Source organism: Anolis carolinensis, unplaced genomic scaffold (genome assembly GCF_035594765.1).
Source record: "Anolis carolinensis isolate JA03-04 unplaced genomic scaffold, rAnoCar3.1.pri scaffold_9, whole genome shotgun sequence".
Taxonomy (NCBI): domain Eukaryota; kingdom Metazoa; phylum Chordata; class Lepidosauria; order Squamata; family Dactyloidae; genus Anolis; species Anolis carolinensis.
Window position 1 is genome coordinate 24,996,967 of NW_026943820.1, and position 14,669 is coordinate 25,011,635.

Below are 14,669 nucleotides of genomic sequence, written 5' to 3' on the forward strand. Positions count from 1 at the left end.
TTAATATTACAGGACGTGAAGTGTACAGAGCTCCACTATGGCGAGAAATGGTTCCATGGGAAAATGAAAGAAGGAAGGACAACTGCAGAAAAGCTGCTCCAGGAATATTGTGCTGAAATGGGCGGCAAGGACGGGACGTTCTTAGTGAGAGAGAGCGAAGCTTTCCCTAATGACTACACACTGTCTTTCTGGTAACAAGATGGCTGGATATCTCTTTTTAACATTGACTTCTTCTGGTTTTCAGCAAGAATTACGTGATTGTATGCTGAAGAAAGTTATACAGAAATCTGTCAGTGAAAATTATATGTTTTATATGCTGCATGTGTTTTATTTTATTGTATTTTATATTATGTTCACTTTTATGTTTGTTTTTAGGCACTTTATGCTGCCTGTAAGCTGCCCCGAGTCCCTTAGGGGAGATGGTGGCAGGATATAAGAATAATGTTGTTGTTGTTGTTATTATTATTATTATTATTCAGTAAAATGAGTGTTGGGGTATATTGATTTCATTTGGCAACGTTATGGTTAAAACCAATGTAGTTGAGATGGCTTTGATACCGTGTTTGAAGGATCCAAACAATGTTTTAATCCATTCCTTTTATCTGCTTTGTTCTTAAGCATAGATAAATTCAAAAATAAAAATGGAAGGGTTGTTTGTCTTTAAAACGGCAATACATGTTCTGTATCCTTTGACCTAAATGTATGTCATGTCTCGGCCTAAAGCAAATACCGTCCCTATTTCTTAACTATAGTTAATGGACAGTATGCCATGGGCCAAATGTTCCATTATTCTATCAATTTCCTTCCCCCTTTTTGCTTTTTTTTCTGTTTTGAAAGTCCTATTTTGGCTCACAATGGCATGTGGCAGGTCAAAAACATGGATACATTTTCAGGCTTGACAGCAACAAATGCCATAAATCACTGTGCACCACAAATTCGTCATCCTGCCCTACATATTTTGAGCAATTCTGTTTTCCATAATGCTGTCTTTCCCCAAGATTTTAGAAAACTTAACTGCTTTCTTCCCCGTGTTTCGTAGGAGATCAGGTAGAGTCCAGCACTGCCGCATCCGCTCCTCAACTGATGGAGACATCATAAAGTACTACCTGACAGATAACCTCACGTTTGATAACATCTGTGACCTGGTCCAACATTATAAAGAAGCACATTTGCGTTGTGCGGAGTTTGAACTGCGCTTGACTGATGCTGTGCCTAACCCCAAGCCTCATGAAAATAAGAGGTACGTAGAGCCAAAAGGAAATTCTAGGGTGGAGTGAAATGCTATTTTAAATGCAGCTACTTTTGTTTTGGTCACATTTCCTGTGGCTTATGGTGGCATAGCAAGAGACATAGCAAGAGAATCCTAACTAACCATAATAGTTGGCACTAAATGTGTATTTTGACTTTGGGCATCTGAAAATAGAGAGTTTGAAGATTAGTTGTTGAAGGCTTTCATGGCTGGAATCACTGAGTTGCTGTGAGTTTTCTTGGCTGTCTGGCCATGTTCCAGAAGCATTACTTCCTGACGTTTCGCCCACATCTATGGCAGGCATCCTCAGAGGTTGTGAGGTCTGTTGGAAACTAGGAAGGTGGGGTTTATATATCTGTGGAGGGTCCAGGGCGGGAGAAAGAACTCTTGTCTGTTTGAGGCAAGTGTTAATGTTGTAATTAATCACCTTGATTAGCATTGAATGACATTGCAGCTTCAAAGCACCCACACAAACACTCCAATTCCTTATATGAAGTCCAAACAACATGTATCCACCTCCACTGAGGTTTGGATACATACTTTTGCTTCCATTGAAGAGAAAACACATACATGCATCCACCTCCACTGAGGTCTAATGCAAAACTGAATACTGAGTCTGAATATGCTCAGTACAATCACATGTCTATAACCCCTCCCACACCAAAAAGGTACAGTCAAACTGGAAAATCAGTGTACACATAGAATACAGGTTAGCAAATATATATATCAACAACACACACAACTAAGTGAGAGGCTTGGGAGGTTACTATTTCCAACGGTTTACTTGAGACAAAATGAATCTGTCCCTCTTTTGTCTTTAATTTTTTTGAATGGGAAGTCAGTCACTTCTGCAAAGCCAGAGCATTTAGAATAAGTTGTTTTGTTAATCACAAAAGGGAAGGAAATGTATGCATTATTCATGTGGTTTTCTCAATGTTGATATTGCTACCTGTTTTTAATGGAATTATGCAAGACGAATTCAATGGACTTACATTGAACTTTGCGACTGCCTCTCCCTCTGTTTTTACAGTTGGTACTACAGTAACCTGAGCCGTGGAGAAGCAGAAGATATGCTGATGCGAATTCCTAGGGATGGAGCCTTTTTGATAAGGAAGAGAGATGAACCTGAGTCCTATGCTATGACCTTCAGGTCAGATACAAACTTCATTAACTCGACAAGACACAGGGCTACAGGGCAGGTTTTGGTGTGAGGGTCCTGCAGGAGTGGCCCTTTAAGTGGCTTTCTGCAAGAACCAGAAGCAAGTTCTTGGTGAAGTTTAAGTAGAAGTTAAGCTCTATACGAATGAGTGATGAACATATAAAGCAAGTAAGGAGCCAAGGCCACTTAATTGGTCAGAGACCTCAAAGCAGCTGCACTTGGAAGATATAAAAATATTAAACTTTCAGACAGCATACTTGCTCAGATCATATGACTTCAAAATAAAATAAAATGCAGGCTATTAGTAGAGCATACAAAAGACAGTGTCTAGGAACTAGATATGTTTAGCTTGGGAAAGAGAAAGGACTGAGGTGATATGGTGTAACTATCTTTGTCAGAAGGGAGGCTTTGTAGGAGGGGCAACAAACTTGTTTTCTGCTGCTCTAGTGACTAGAACAGGGATCACACATGAGCTTAGGAGCAACATCTCTACTGCAATAACTATTTCACCATGGACTTTTGGAGGCCTTCAAAAAGAGGTTGGTGTCTTTCAGGAGTGCTGCAGTCCTCACATTACTGCATGGAAGATTAGATAAGATGGGCCCTTCTGTGTTTCCGTTCTGCAAAATTGCAGAAAGGAAACACCAATTTCTGCATCAAATTGGGGCAATAGTTCTACTGAATCTGCTTTGATCCAAATCCCAACAAACACTGTTAAGCACCTAATTTGGAAACATGATTGTATCAAACCCTTACTATGTTCTGCTCGCTATGGCTGGTGGAACAAGGTTAGGAGCAAAGATAGTAGAGATTTGAATGATCATGTAGCATGGGAAATGTTTTTCTCTCTAGATAGAAATGTAATAAATGTTAAAAGCCTACATTAGAGAAGGATTCGTGAATAGTAATTCTTACTTTCTGTACGAGAGAAGTCCTGTATGCCCTGAGACCTATCTTTCCCAATCAGGAAATACAAATCTTGATGGGATCTACATTCTGCAAAAGCCTTGACTCAAATAGCAAGCGCTTACCTTTTCTTTCCAAAATGTGAAGGGTGACTGCGCTGCCCATTTGGCATTTTTCAAACGCTAGGACTTCCTAATTCCACAGAGCTGAGGGAAAGGTGAAGCACTGCCTGATCAAGCAAGAAGGACGCCTGTTTGTCTTGGGAACGTCAGCTTACTTTGAGAGCTTAGTAGAGTTGGTGAACTATTATGAGAAGCATCCTTTGTACAGGAAAATGAAATTGCGCTATCCTGTAACAGAGGAGCTGCTGGGACGCTACAGCATGGCAAGTATTAATCTCTTTAACTAAGGGACTAACACGATATCCATAAGGAACTGGAGCGGCCTGCATTTTGCCTTTTTTGTATTGTCACCGCTGCTGCCATCTGAGCTGCTGGCATTGCAGGCAGGGCTGTAGCCGGGGTGTGTGTGTGTGTGTGTGTGTGTGTGTTAAGGGTTCAATTCCCCCCCCCCCCAAAGGGTTCAACCCTCCCCTTTCCAAACCTGTTTTACTCATGAATTTTAACTAGTTAACCAATTTATGAGTAAACCAGGTCTTTTTTTAACCTGACACATTTCAGGGGGGAGGGGTGTTGAAATTTTAACCCCCCCCCTGGCTATGGCCCCGATTGCAGATATCTTTGTTTAAGTCAGAAATGGAGGGGGGGGGGGTGCAGCTCCATGGCTGGATAGCAGTGGTGGCAGCAGTAACACGGGCGTAATCCATCATAAAAGAAAAGGTGATGGTGCCAGTGTCCAATCAGGACCAAGGATCAGACTGAATCAGACATGATCCTGCTGTGTCACCCTCCACCTTTGTTCATGTTGGTGTCTATCTCCTAGAGCACATGTGTTAAACTTGAGGGCCCATGGGCTGAATCTGGGCTGCCATGTCATTTTACGTGACTTTCCAGAGGCTGGACTACAACTCCTGTATTCCTCATCATTAGACATTATGACTAGAGCTGATGAGAACTGTGATACAGTAGCATCTAGAAGGCTTCATTTAGTCAGGAGAGTGGAGTTTGAATTTGTAAACAAGGCTTAAATAACACTTTCAAACTAGGAACATTTTTTTTTCAAATTTTGTTACATAGTGTAATCAAAAGTAAAAGGAGCTGAAGTTCAATAACATATTTGGACTTAAAGGCACTGACCATTAAGTTGGCCCTCTATATCCAAAGGAAGTATATCAAGACTAAGAGGGAAGAAGAGAAGGAATCCCAGGCCAGATGCTCCAGTCATTTATTGCCCTTCCTTCTCCCCAACCCTCTTGTTTGAAGAAAATCTGATTTTTTTTTACACTTTCATCTTCTTACAGAAATTGGCTTGCATTGGGATGGGCCTTTGTCTACAGATTCAACCACCCACAGCTTGATCTTACCATCTTATATTTGGGACATTTTATTGCACCTTTTTATATCATGAGATCTGAGCATTCATTTGTTTTGATAGCCACTGTGGTTGTGGAACCAAACACCAGCAGATACTGAGGACAGCTGGTTTTTTTACTGTGGCTTTACGTACTTGGAACTTAGGAATGCACGAATTGTTGTTATTGTGGTACAATTCGTCCTCCAGTTTAATTCTCTGATATTCAAAAAAATTGAATGTGTGCATATTTTATTTACCCATGTTCACATAAAAATTTCTTGGGCAAAAAGGGTCGCAAGTTGAAAATGTTTGAAGAAGCTGTCCTAGACTAGTGTGCCCAGGTGCAACCACCATCAGCTACCTGAATGTGACTTGCTGTTAAATAGTAAGCCGTGAGTGGCAAGACCATTGGGGAAGTTCCCTCAGCAATAATTTGTTTTGTAGTGCCATAGCTTGGCAAAGAGGAAACACATGCATGCAGCAGCAGTAGAAAAATGTTTCTTCAAACTTCTACATCATGTGAAGCAAAATTAATGATCTTCGTTTTAAGAAAATTAAAGTTGTTGTCCATCACTGTATGAGCAATTCAGATTCTAGTTCAGGGGTTGAAAATGAGGCAGCAAACTGTGCTAAACAAAACTGACTGGCACTTACTTGGAAATAACAAGTGTCCACAAATGGAATAATAATAATGTATTAAATATCATTAAACATTGTATTATGTACAATAAATTGATATAAAATGATAATCAAACTGTTGCATTCACAGTATGATGAATGCTAGTTACATTCACAATGGAGTAAATTTGAATTGTTCTTGAATTGTTTGAACTAATTAACAAAAGTAAGCAGTATGTATTAATTTTACTAAGCCAGAAAACACTTTGTACAGTTGTATTAATGTTACCCAATAGTTTCAGACCCTACCACCAGATGAAGACTATAACTGGTTGTGGATCAGAGGTTTACTCATTTTTTTGAAGAAACAAGAAAATAAACAAAGTTTACTCCATTGTGAATGTAACTACCTTTCATCATACTGTGAATGCAACAGTTTAATTGTCCTTTGTAACAATTTATCTGAAATGTATATTCATTTATTGTACATAATACAATGTTTAATTGTATTTAATACATTGTTATTATTCTATTACTGGACACTTGTTAGTTCAAGCCCTTGGGAACCCATTTTTTCTTATAATACTTACTTGGAAATCCCATGAGTGGGAAAGAGTAGGAGATTCACAAATCTGTGTTCATTGCTAAAAGTCTATTTAGACAATATAATGATCTTATATTGATAAGAATTTTCATTTCTGAAAATTTTCTTTTGTTTTCAATCTCAGGAGAAAGACCCTAGCTCATTATATGATGTCAAGATGTATGTGGAACCCACTGAAATAACACCTTCTGTGGTATGTTACAATCAAAATTTTGTTCAGATGTAATTATGCTTTGAGAAAGGAGATTAGCTGAGAGGTTTTTTATATGAATTTCCTGTTCAGATAATGTCCTGTTCAGCATTGATGTTTGTGTTATGCCTGTATTGTAGCATGAGATACGCTTGCATAGTATGTATCTTAGAATATCTTTATGCATCTTGTACAGTACCTTTTCCTTGAATGCAACAATCACTTTTGTAAAGCCTATTGTTTCCTTCTTCAAGCCTCTGAGAACGGTCAAAGCCTTGTATGACTATCAAGCTAAAAGAGATGATGAGCTAACCTTTTGCCGCGGAGCCTTAATTCATAACGTCTTAAAAGAAAGCAGTGGCTGGTAAGATTACTTTTATATTTTGCCTTCTTTTGCTGAAAGCTTTGTTATAGCTCACTTCATTATTACATATGTTGTTTTCTGTTGTATTTTTAAATCCTTCGTTTTTTTCTCAATTTCTCAGGTGGAAAGGAGATTATGGATGCAAAGTTCAGCACTATTTCCCATCCAATTATGTTGAAGACATGTCATCTGATAACATAGAAGATCTTGAAAACCAGGTGGGAAGATCCAGTATTATCATGTTGTTGAAGGCTTTTATGGCCGGAATCACTGGGTTGCTGTGAGTTTTCCGGGCTGTATGGCCATGTTCCAGAAAGCATTCTTTTCTTATGTTTCACTCACATCTATGACAGGCATCCTCAAGAGGTTGTGAGGTCTATTAGACACTAGGCAAGTGGGATTTATGTATCTGTGGAATAATGTCCAGGGTGAGAGAAAGAATTATTGCCTGTTTGAAGCAAGTGTGAATGTTGCAATTGACCACCTTGATTAGCATTGAATAGCCTTGCAGCTTCAAAACCTGGCTACTTCCTGCCTGTGGGAATCCTTTGTTGGGAGCTGATTAGCTGGCCCTGATTGTTTCTTGTCTGGAATTCTCTTTTTGAGTGTTGTTCGTTATTTACTATCCAGACAATTATTAGTTCTTCCACCCTGGACATTATTCCTCAGATATATATACCCCACTTGCCTAGTTTCCAACAGATCTCACAACCTCTGAGGATGCCTGCCATAGATATGGGTGAAACGTCAGAAAAGAATGCTTTTGGAACATGGCCATACAGCCCGGAAAACTCACAGCAATCCAGTATTATCATGTGTATGGTAGAATTTATGGCTCGTTTTGTTCACAAAATCCATTTAGATGCCCTTTTCTAGAATATGTCTTTGGTGACAAAACAGAATAGAAAATGCTATGATGAAATGACTGCAGTCAATTTTGTGTGCTAGTCTCATTCTTAAAACCAAAGAGTGAAACATTTGTATTCAAATATAACACTTTTATTTCAGATAATTGAAGACAACCCTTTAGGGTCTTTGTGCAGAGGGATTTTTGACCTCAATATGTATAATATTGGTATGTATACGCCTCAAATTTCTTGTTTCTATTCTTCTTTGAGAAAAGAATACTTTTTTGGTGTGGAGAGGGGAGGTCTCTAAAATCTCATTTTTGTATTATATGCTTTAATATGAAACCTGATAATGCTGATTCATCAGCTTTTAAGGTTTTGCTGAACCCTTTCCCTTATTCTAGTACTGTTAGTAGTGCAGTTTACAATTACACATGTTGGTTTTGGAAAGACAAAAACCTCAGATTGAAAGGAATTAATTACTTTAATTGTCACATGTTTAATAAAATGGGCGAGAAATTATGCAAGGGAAGTGATGATGCTATATTTAGGATATATTTATTACTATTGATTCTCAATAGCTAAAATGCCTCAAGGAAAACATGGGAGGAATTTTGTCTTCATTCTGGAGCCCAAGAACCCAGAGGATCCGCCTGTTGAGTTTGCAGCTGAGAAAGTGGAAGAGTTATTTGAGTGGTATCAAAGCGTTAGGGAAATCACATGGAGGACAGCCGAAGAGGTAATCAGTGCTGCGACTTACGAATTTCTGTTCAGAAGCTAAATAATGAAGAATAATGATTCATATTGGTTTGAGCAACAGTCAAAAGATGCTGTTGAAACTTCATTACAAGCAAAGATAAAAGTTGTTCAGTCCCTGCTGCCTTCCCTCACTTTGCATGTTTGCCATGTGTTTATTCCTGTGACCATTACATTATTATTATTATTATTATTATTATTATTATTATTATTATTATTATTATGTTTATTTATATCCCGCTTTTTCTCTCCATAAGGAGACTCAGAGTGGCTAACATGAAATCATTAAAATACAATTTAAAACATACAAATATTAAGCAGTGTTAAAATCATTAGTATTAAAAATAATTTAGTTACCTTTTATTTCCCTCCTTCCCTCATTAGATTTTTGTCCCAGTGTGTGACAAGGGTTTGGGTGGTAAAAACTCAGTTTTCTCACTTGAAAAATTGTTAAATTTTAAATTATGAATTTTAAACTTGTGTCCTGTGTTTACTGTGTTTTAATCTTTGATCTGTGTATTTTAATGGAAGTATTTCATAGAAATATCTTTTAATATATGTATTTTACATAGTGATTATGATTATGTATTGTTAACTATGTTGTGCCCTACCTTGAGGAGAGACTAGTAAGAAATAAATTATTATTATTATTATTATTATTATTATTAATAATAATAATAATAATATAATCAAAATCTTAAGTGTTCTGATAAAATGAAGATGAAGATAAAATCTGTTTTAATATTCACTCTTTAAACATTTCAACTGTATTGCTATTTTAAATTGGGACTGTGGTGGCCGAGTCATTGCATAGTATTTGATACCTATTGAATTGGATCAGTACAACTGTCTTCAATGTCAAGGAAGGCATTCTTCTAAAGTTTTCCTTTTATTAAATCTGTTGAATAGGCAACCATCAGGGTATACTGGGAGAAGAAGCAGTTAATTGCCATGGAGTTATCTGACTTGGTTGTCTTCTGCATACCTACAAGTAAAACCAAGGACAACTTAGGTAATTCCTATGTAATTATGAATCTGAACTCCTTATTCATTAACTTGTAAGGCATGATCTCATGTTAGTTGACTGCAAATTTTTAATAAGAAAAGTGGTATTTTTTCAGAACAGGTAAATGCTTCTATATTGTTAAAAAACCATCACTGGACCCTACTCAATTGAACAACTTTTGGCCAGTTTCCAATCTCCCCTTTCTGGGCAAATTATTGTTTTTCTATATTATGTATGTTCAGCATCGAATTGTGCCTGTTGTGAGCCGCCCTGAGTCCCCTTTGGGGTGAGGAGGGCGGGATATAAATGAAGTAAATAAAATAAATAAATAACACTTTGATGTTTAAAAAATCTGCTTATTCCCTTTTGCATTGTTTTTTTGAACTTTGGTCTTCCAAATGTTTTTAGACCTCAGTTCTGAGAATTCTACATTGTTGGCCAAACTGGCTGGGGCTTCTGGGAGTTGAAGTTCCAAACTGCTGGAGGACCAACTTTTGGGAATACTGTTCTATTCCAGGCTCTTAAAGTTCTTCTATTATCAAAGGTATAATAGAAGATCTATGGAACTCTTTGGGAATTTACGTTTGAGTATGTAGATTATATAAACTAAGAATTTGGAGAACAGGATAATAATTGTTTCAAATTACAGCACAAAATTGAAAGGGAAATGGGTAAAAGAAAGATGATATGGATAAAACAAATAGTTGGGAATATAATACACTTCAAGGGAGTTTGTTCTGATCTCCATATTCGAAAGGAAGAATAAGATTTTGGTAAATAAAAAGGTTTTATTGCTCATCCTATAGGCTGCAACACCCAAAGTAGTCAGAACATAGAAAATAACTAGAAAATTTGGTTAAATTGTATATGGGCTATATTGGAAAAGTTAGCTTATAAATTAAGATTAGCAAAAGGAAAAGTGAAAGAAGACCTGTTTTTTTAAAAAAATGGAAGCCATTTATTACCTTATTATTATTATTATTATTATTATTATTATTACAATATTTATATCCCGCCCTTCTCACCCAACAGGGGACTCAGGGCAGCTTACAATAAAACACACATATAAAACCTGCACTATACACTATAAATCAGTTAAAAATTAACTTACATAAAACATTCATAAAACACATTATAAAATACAGATAGGCGTGTTCAAGTCTAAAAGACTGGGTCTGTCAATTGAGTACCTTCACATGCAAAAGTAACGGCAAATAAATAAAAACATTATTAAAATAAAATACAGAAAGCATTTCCACATTGAAAAGACTTGCATCTCATCAATATTCTTATCTATTTCAGCATGAAAGAATAGCTAACTATTCAGTTATAAAAGACTTCAATAGAAGCATACATTCATTCCTAGGTTCTTCCCGCCTCTTCCTTTTACAGAAAATCCCAATTTCAAAGAAATCCGTTCCTTTGTGGAGACAAAGGCAGAAGCCATTGTCAAGCAGAAGCCTGTTGACCTGCTCAAATACAACCAGAAGGGACTGACACGCATCTACCCCAAAGGCCAGAGAGTGGACTCTTCCAATTACGACCCTTTCCGGTTCTGGTTTTGTGGGGTGCAGATGGTGGCTCTAAATTTCCAGACACCAGGTAAAAGCCTCTTTTGTCACTTGTTTCAACAGACAATGGCAGCCGTGTTCAGTGAACAAAATGGATGTTTTTCTATCTGTTATCAATACAAGCTATTTACATTAATTGTCCTGGCAGGACTTGCAACACATTCCTTTCCTTCCCACTTTCTCTCCCGTTCCTTTTCCAAGCAGCTATTTGTATGGGAAGTGCTTTGACAAGAAACTTTTGCATGTGCTTTTAGTCTGGGTTTGAATATGCCAACCAGATGTGGAGGGTTGTTTTTTTTGGGGGGGGGGGGAACGGGACGACTTGAGAAACTGCAAGTTGCTTCTCTTTGGACGGATTAAAACATGAAATCTGGCTGACACAACTGTTCTGATTCTTTCTACAGATAAATACATGCAACTGAATCACGCCTTGTTTTCACTTAATGGCCGGACTGGATATGTACTGCAACCAGAAAGTATGAGGAACGATGCGTATGATCCAGTACCAAATGAATCAAAGAAGAAACTTCAGATGATTTTGGCTGTGAGGGTAAATAATGTTGAACTTGTTTTTAAATGAAATTTATGACATCAGGGGCATGGCGCTGTCAAACCACAGTTTTGCTGAATACCATTTGGTTATATAACATTAGCTTAGGTACCTAGTGATGCCTGGGTTAGGTTTTTTGTGAGAATATTTATTTACCACTTTTATACCCCTTCTCACCCCAAAGTTGACGCATAGTGGCCTTACACATAGGCAATAATTCAATGCCTTAAAAACAACATACAATTAAAATAAACATTTATATTAAAACCAAAGAATTAAAACATCTAAACATTACAACAATGATTAAAACCATGCAGTCCAAGATTTCTGTTGTCATTACACATATTCCGTATCCATTTATTGCACCAAAGGTACTTTCTGAAAGCTTGGTCCCATAGCCACGTTTTTACCTTCTTTCTTAAGTTCGTTTTGCTTTGAGCAGTTTTCATTAGTTAAGCACAAAATCCAAAAGCATTCAGTGGGAGCCTGTGAATTCTTGAAATCAGTTGTGGCCTTTGTATTAAAAAAAATGGTGGCATTATTGCAGCTTTGCTGCTGGGCGGTAGCTTCTTGGAGGTTTTTGAATGTTCAGTGACTGATTTAACATATTAAAAATAATGATGAGATACTTGATTAAAATAGGTTATTGGTGCTCGCCATCTTCCCAAACCTGGTAGAAGCATTGCCTGTCCATTTGTGGAAGTGGAAATTTGTGGGGCTGAATATGACAACAATAAATTTAAGACCACTGTTGTGAGTAAGTACAGTTTAACTTTTTAATGCAAATGCGGGTTCTTGTTGATATGAAAGAAGGCTTGTTTTGAGATTGAAGAGTATTTAACCAGAAAAAAATGAGGTCTGTCATAATTACCATGTAAAAATTATACAAAGGACAGTGAAGCTTGAAATGTCTACTGTATTATTTTGGCCTTTTCTTGAAAACATTGAATATGAACGGAACAAAGTTGATTTAGTAGAGATAATTGTCATGAACTTAATAGCAGTGAAGCATTGGCTACATTATCTTCCACTTACTTGGCCTCTTGCAGTTGCATCATATATGTGGATACTTATAATTACCATATCTATTAGAATCGCCTCATAGCAAGACTAAAGATAAAGAAATACCTGAAAGCTCTTAATTTATTTCAGCTGCAGAGCAAATTATTAACTTTAATTCAACCAATCTCTGGTTGGTACTTGTTGTTGTGTTCATATTACACATATGATCTTATGCCCTGGAATTAGGGTTACAAATCAGTTTTTGGTCAACTTTAGATTTGGTTTGGTTATTTGGGGTATTGATTCAGAAAATTGCATTGGATAGACTACATCAGCTCTATTTTCTGATACAAACAAATGCCATCCAGTAGTCGCCATTTGCTTGCCCACAGACAACCATGTTTAATAATCTAGAGCTGATGTGGACTATCCAGCACAATTTTCTGAATCAGCATCCCAAATAACCCCAAGAACAAGCCTAAAAATGAAGACACCAAGGTACCCCCACTTCCAGGCACCACATGGAACAACTCAACTCAGGGGGGAGGAGGAGAAGCGACAGTCAAGAGGCTTTCATGGGTAGTCTCTCTCCTCCCGACATCCCTGTTGCCTCAGCACTATAAGAGAGTTTCGCGAGACCAGTCACTCTTGTTGCAACAGTGTAGTAACGGTGAGGCCATGGACCATATTTTAGTTCTTGGGGACCACTGGTAGTCCACGGACCACAAGTTGGGAACTACTGATATAGATAGATATCAACAACAAGGACAAATGTGATAATCAAGAAACAAGTTTTCAGCAAAATCCATATAATGAACTGAAATAAGAGCAACGCATTTTAATGTGAAAATGTTTTTCAGACTATCTATTTAATTTCAGATGACAATGGCCTTAATCCCATTTGGACATCCCAGGAACCAGTGAAGTTTGAAATTTATGACCCAAGCCTTGCCTTTCTGCGCTTTGTGGTCTATGAAGAAGACATGTTTAGTGATCCCAACTTCTTAGCACATGCCACATTTCCTATCAAAGGAATCAAATCAGGTAACTATTGTGTGTAATAATGTAATGCAAAAAAGTTTGTAAAAGTTTGCACCATTCCTTTGGTTTTCAGGAGGCAAGTGACATGCTTGTCCTGGTGCGTGGCTGGCGATACATCTAAAAGGAAATTAAAAAGAATTAAGTTCTGTGTTCTTTCAGCCTCTTTCTTTTTTTATTGAAGGATGTCTAACTTAACAAAATTCAACAAATAAAATGTATTGTCTGTGAGCATGTCTCAACAAAACGTGTAATAAACACATATACAGGACATACATTTCTGTTCCTAGCCTTCAGGTCCAAATATTCTAAAGACTGGCAGAAGAACCAGATAGATCTAGATTACTTCTGTTACTACTAATAAAAAATTAATGGAAATAAATCTGTAAAAAAAGGGGGGGATAATCAGAATTCATTTCTTGAGTTGCAACATCTATTGTGTTAGTTTTTTCATTAGAGCAAAAGACTACAAGTTTGCATATATCAACAATCCAAAAGTTTATTGTGTAGGCATTTGCATTTTTGGGTAATCACCATGTAAGTTGATAAACAATAATATTGTGTTGTCAAAGGCTTTCGTGGCTGGAATCACTGGGTTGCTGTGAGTTTTCCAGGCTGTATGGCCATGTTCCAGATGCATTCTCTCCTGACGTTTCACACACATCTATGGCAACCTCTGTGGATGCCTGCCATAGATGTGAGTGAAATGTCAGGAGATAATGCTTCTGGAACGTAGTCATACAGCCCGGAAAACTCACAGCAACCCAAATAATATTAGTGTTTTTACTGATACAGTTACTATTATACCTTATTCACTCATTTTTTTCATCTTTTATGATATTTTATCTGGAAGTAAGTCTATAGGATTTTAGTTTAGGTTTACTGATCAAATGAGACCATGGATCTTCTTTTGTTCTTTGCAAACTTTTGGCTCTTTTACTTACCTAGAGCTTAGGCAATAAATCTTCGGTTGTTTCCCATGCTTTGCTTATTCCAAAACTCATGGCAATCAGCTATGCTAGATGTATTAAAAAAACTGTTGAAACATTTATCTTCCTGAACAATACGTTGTTTATCTTTTTTTTCTAAATTTATATCTTGCCTTGATTAACAATGAGTTCTTGAAGAGTTTGGTCTTTTGCTGTATCGTGAACTACATAAAAGAACTTTTAAATAAAGGAATCAGCAGTAAAGCAATAACTATTGAAATTCCTATCAGATGTTGCCAGTTTTGCTACTGGGAAGGAGGCAACACTATGTAGCTTTGGAAAAAGAAAGTCCTGGTGAAATGGCTAACTTTTTTGTGATACGGTCTTCCTTTTTGAAGTTATTAGT

At 37.1% G+C, this 14,669-nt stretch overlaps 1 protein-coding gene across 3 annotated transcripts in view; it reads left to right on the plus strand.

Annotated features, from left to right (window-relative positions):
• The window catches only part of plcg2 (phospholipase C gamma 2), a 53,490-nt gene that overhangs the window by 36,305 nt on the left and 2,516 nt on the right, over window positions 1-14,669 (plus strand). For all 3 annotated transcript variants that reach the window (XR_010000608.1, XM_003222969.4, XM_016994769.1), the window contains 14 exons: window positions 13-191; window positions 1,040-1,240; window positions 2,280-2,399; window positions 3,519-3,699; window positions 6,134-6,202; window positions 6,454-6,563; window positions 6,685-6,781; window positions 7,572-7,638; window positions 7,993-8,150; window positions 9,077-9,179; window positions 10,566-10,775; window positions 11,149-11,294; window positions 11,937-12,051; window positions 13,176-13,340. Coding sequence is in view for 2 of the 3 variants with exons in the window: in XM_003222969.4 (XP_003223017.1) it covers window positions 13-191; window positions 1,040-1,240; window positions 2,280-2,399; window positions 3,519-3,699; window positions 6,134-6,202; window positions 6,454-6,563; window positions 6,685-6,781; window positions 7,572-7,638; window positions 7,993-8,150; window positions 9,077-9,179; window positions 10,566-10,775; window positions 11,149-11,294; window positions 11,937-12,051; window positions 13,176-13,340 (1,921 nt within the window). In the remaining variant the exon portion in view is untranslated. The remainder of the gene's footprint in view (window positions 1-12; window positions 192-1,039; window positions 1,241-2,279; window positions 2,400-3,518; window positions 3,700-6,133; window positions 6,203-6,453; window positions 6,564-6,684; window positions 6,782-7,571; window positions 7,639-7,992; window positions 8,151-9,076; window positions 9,180-10,565; window positions 10,776-11,148; window positions 11,295-11,936; window positions 12,052-13,175; window positions 13,341-14,669) is intronic.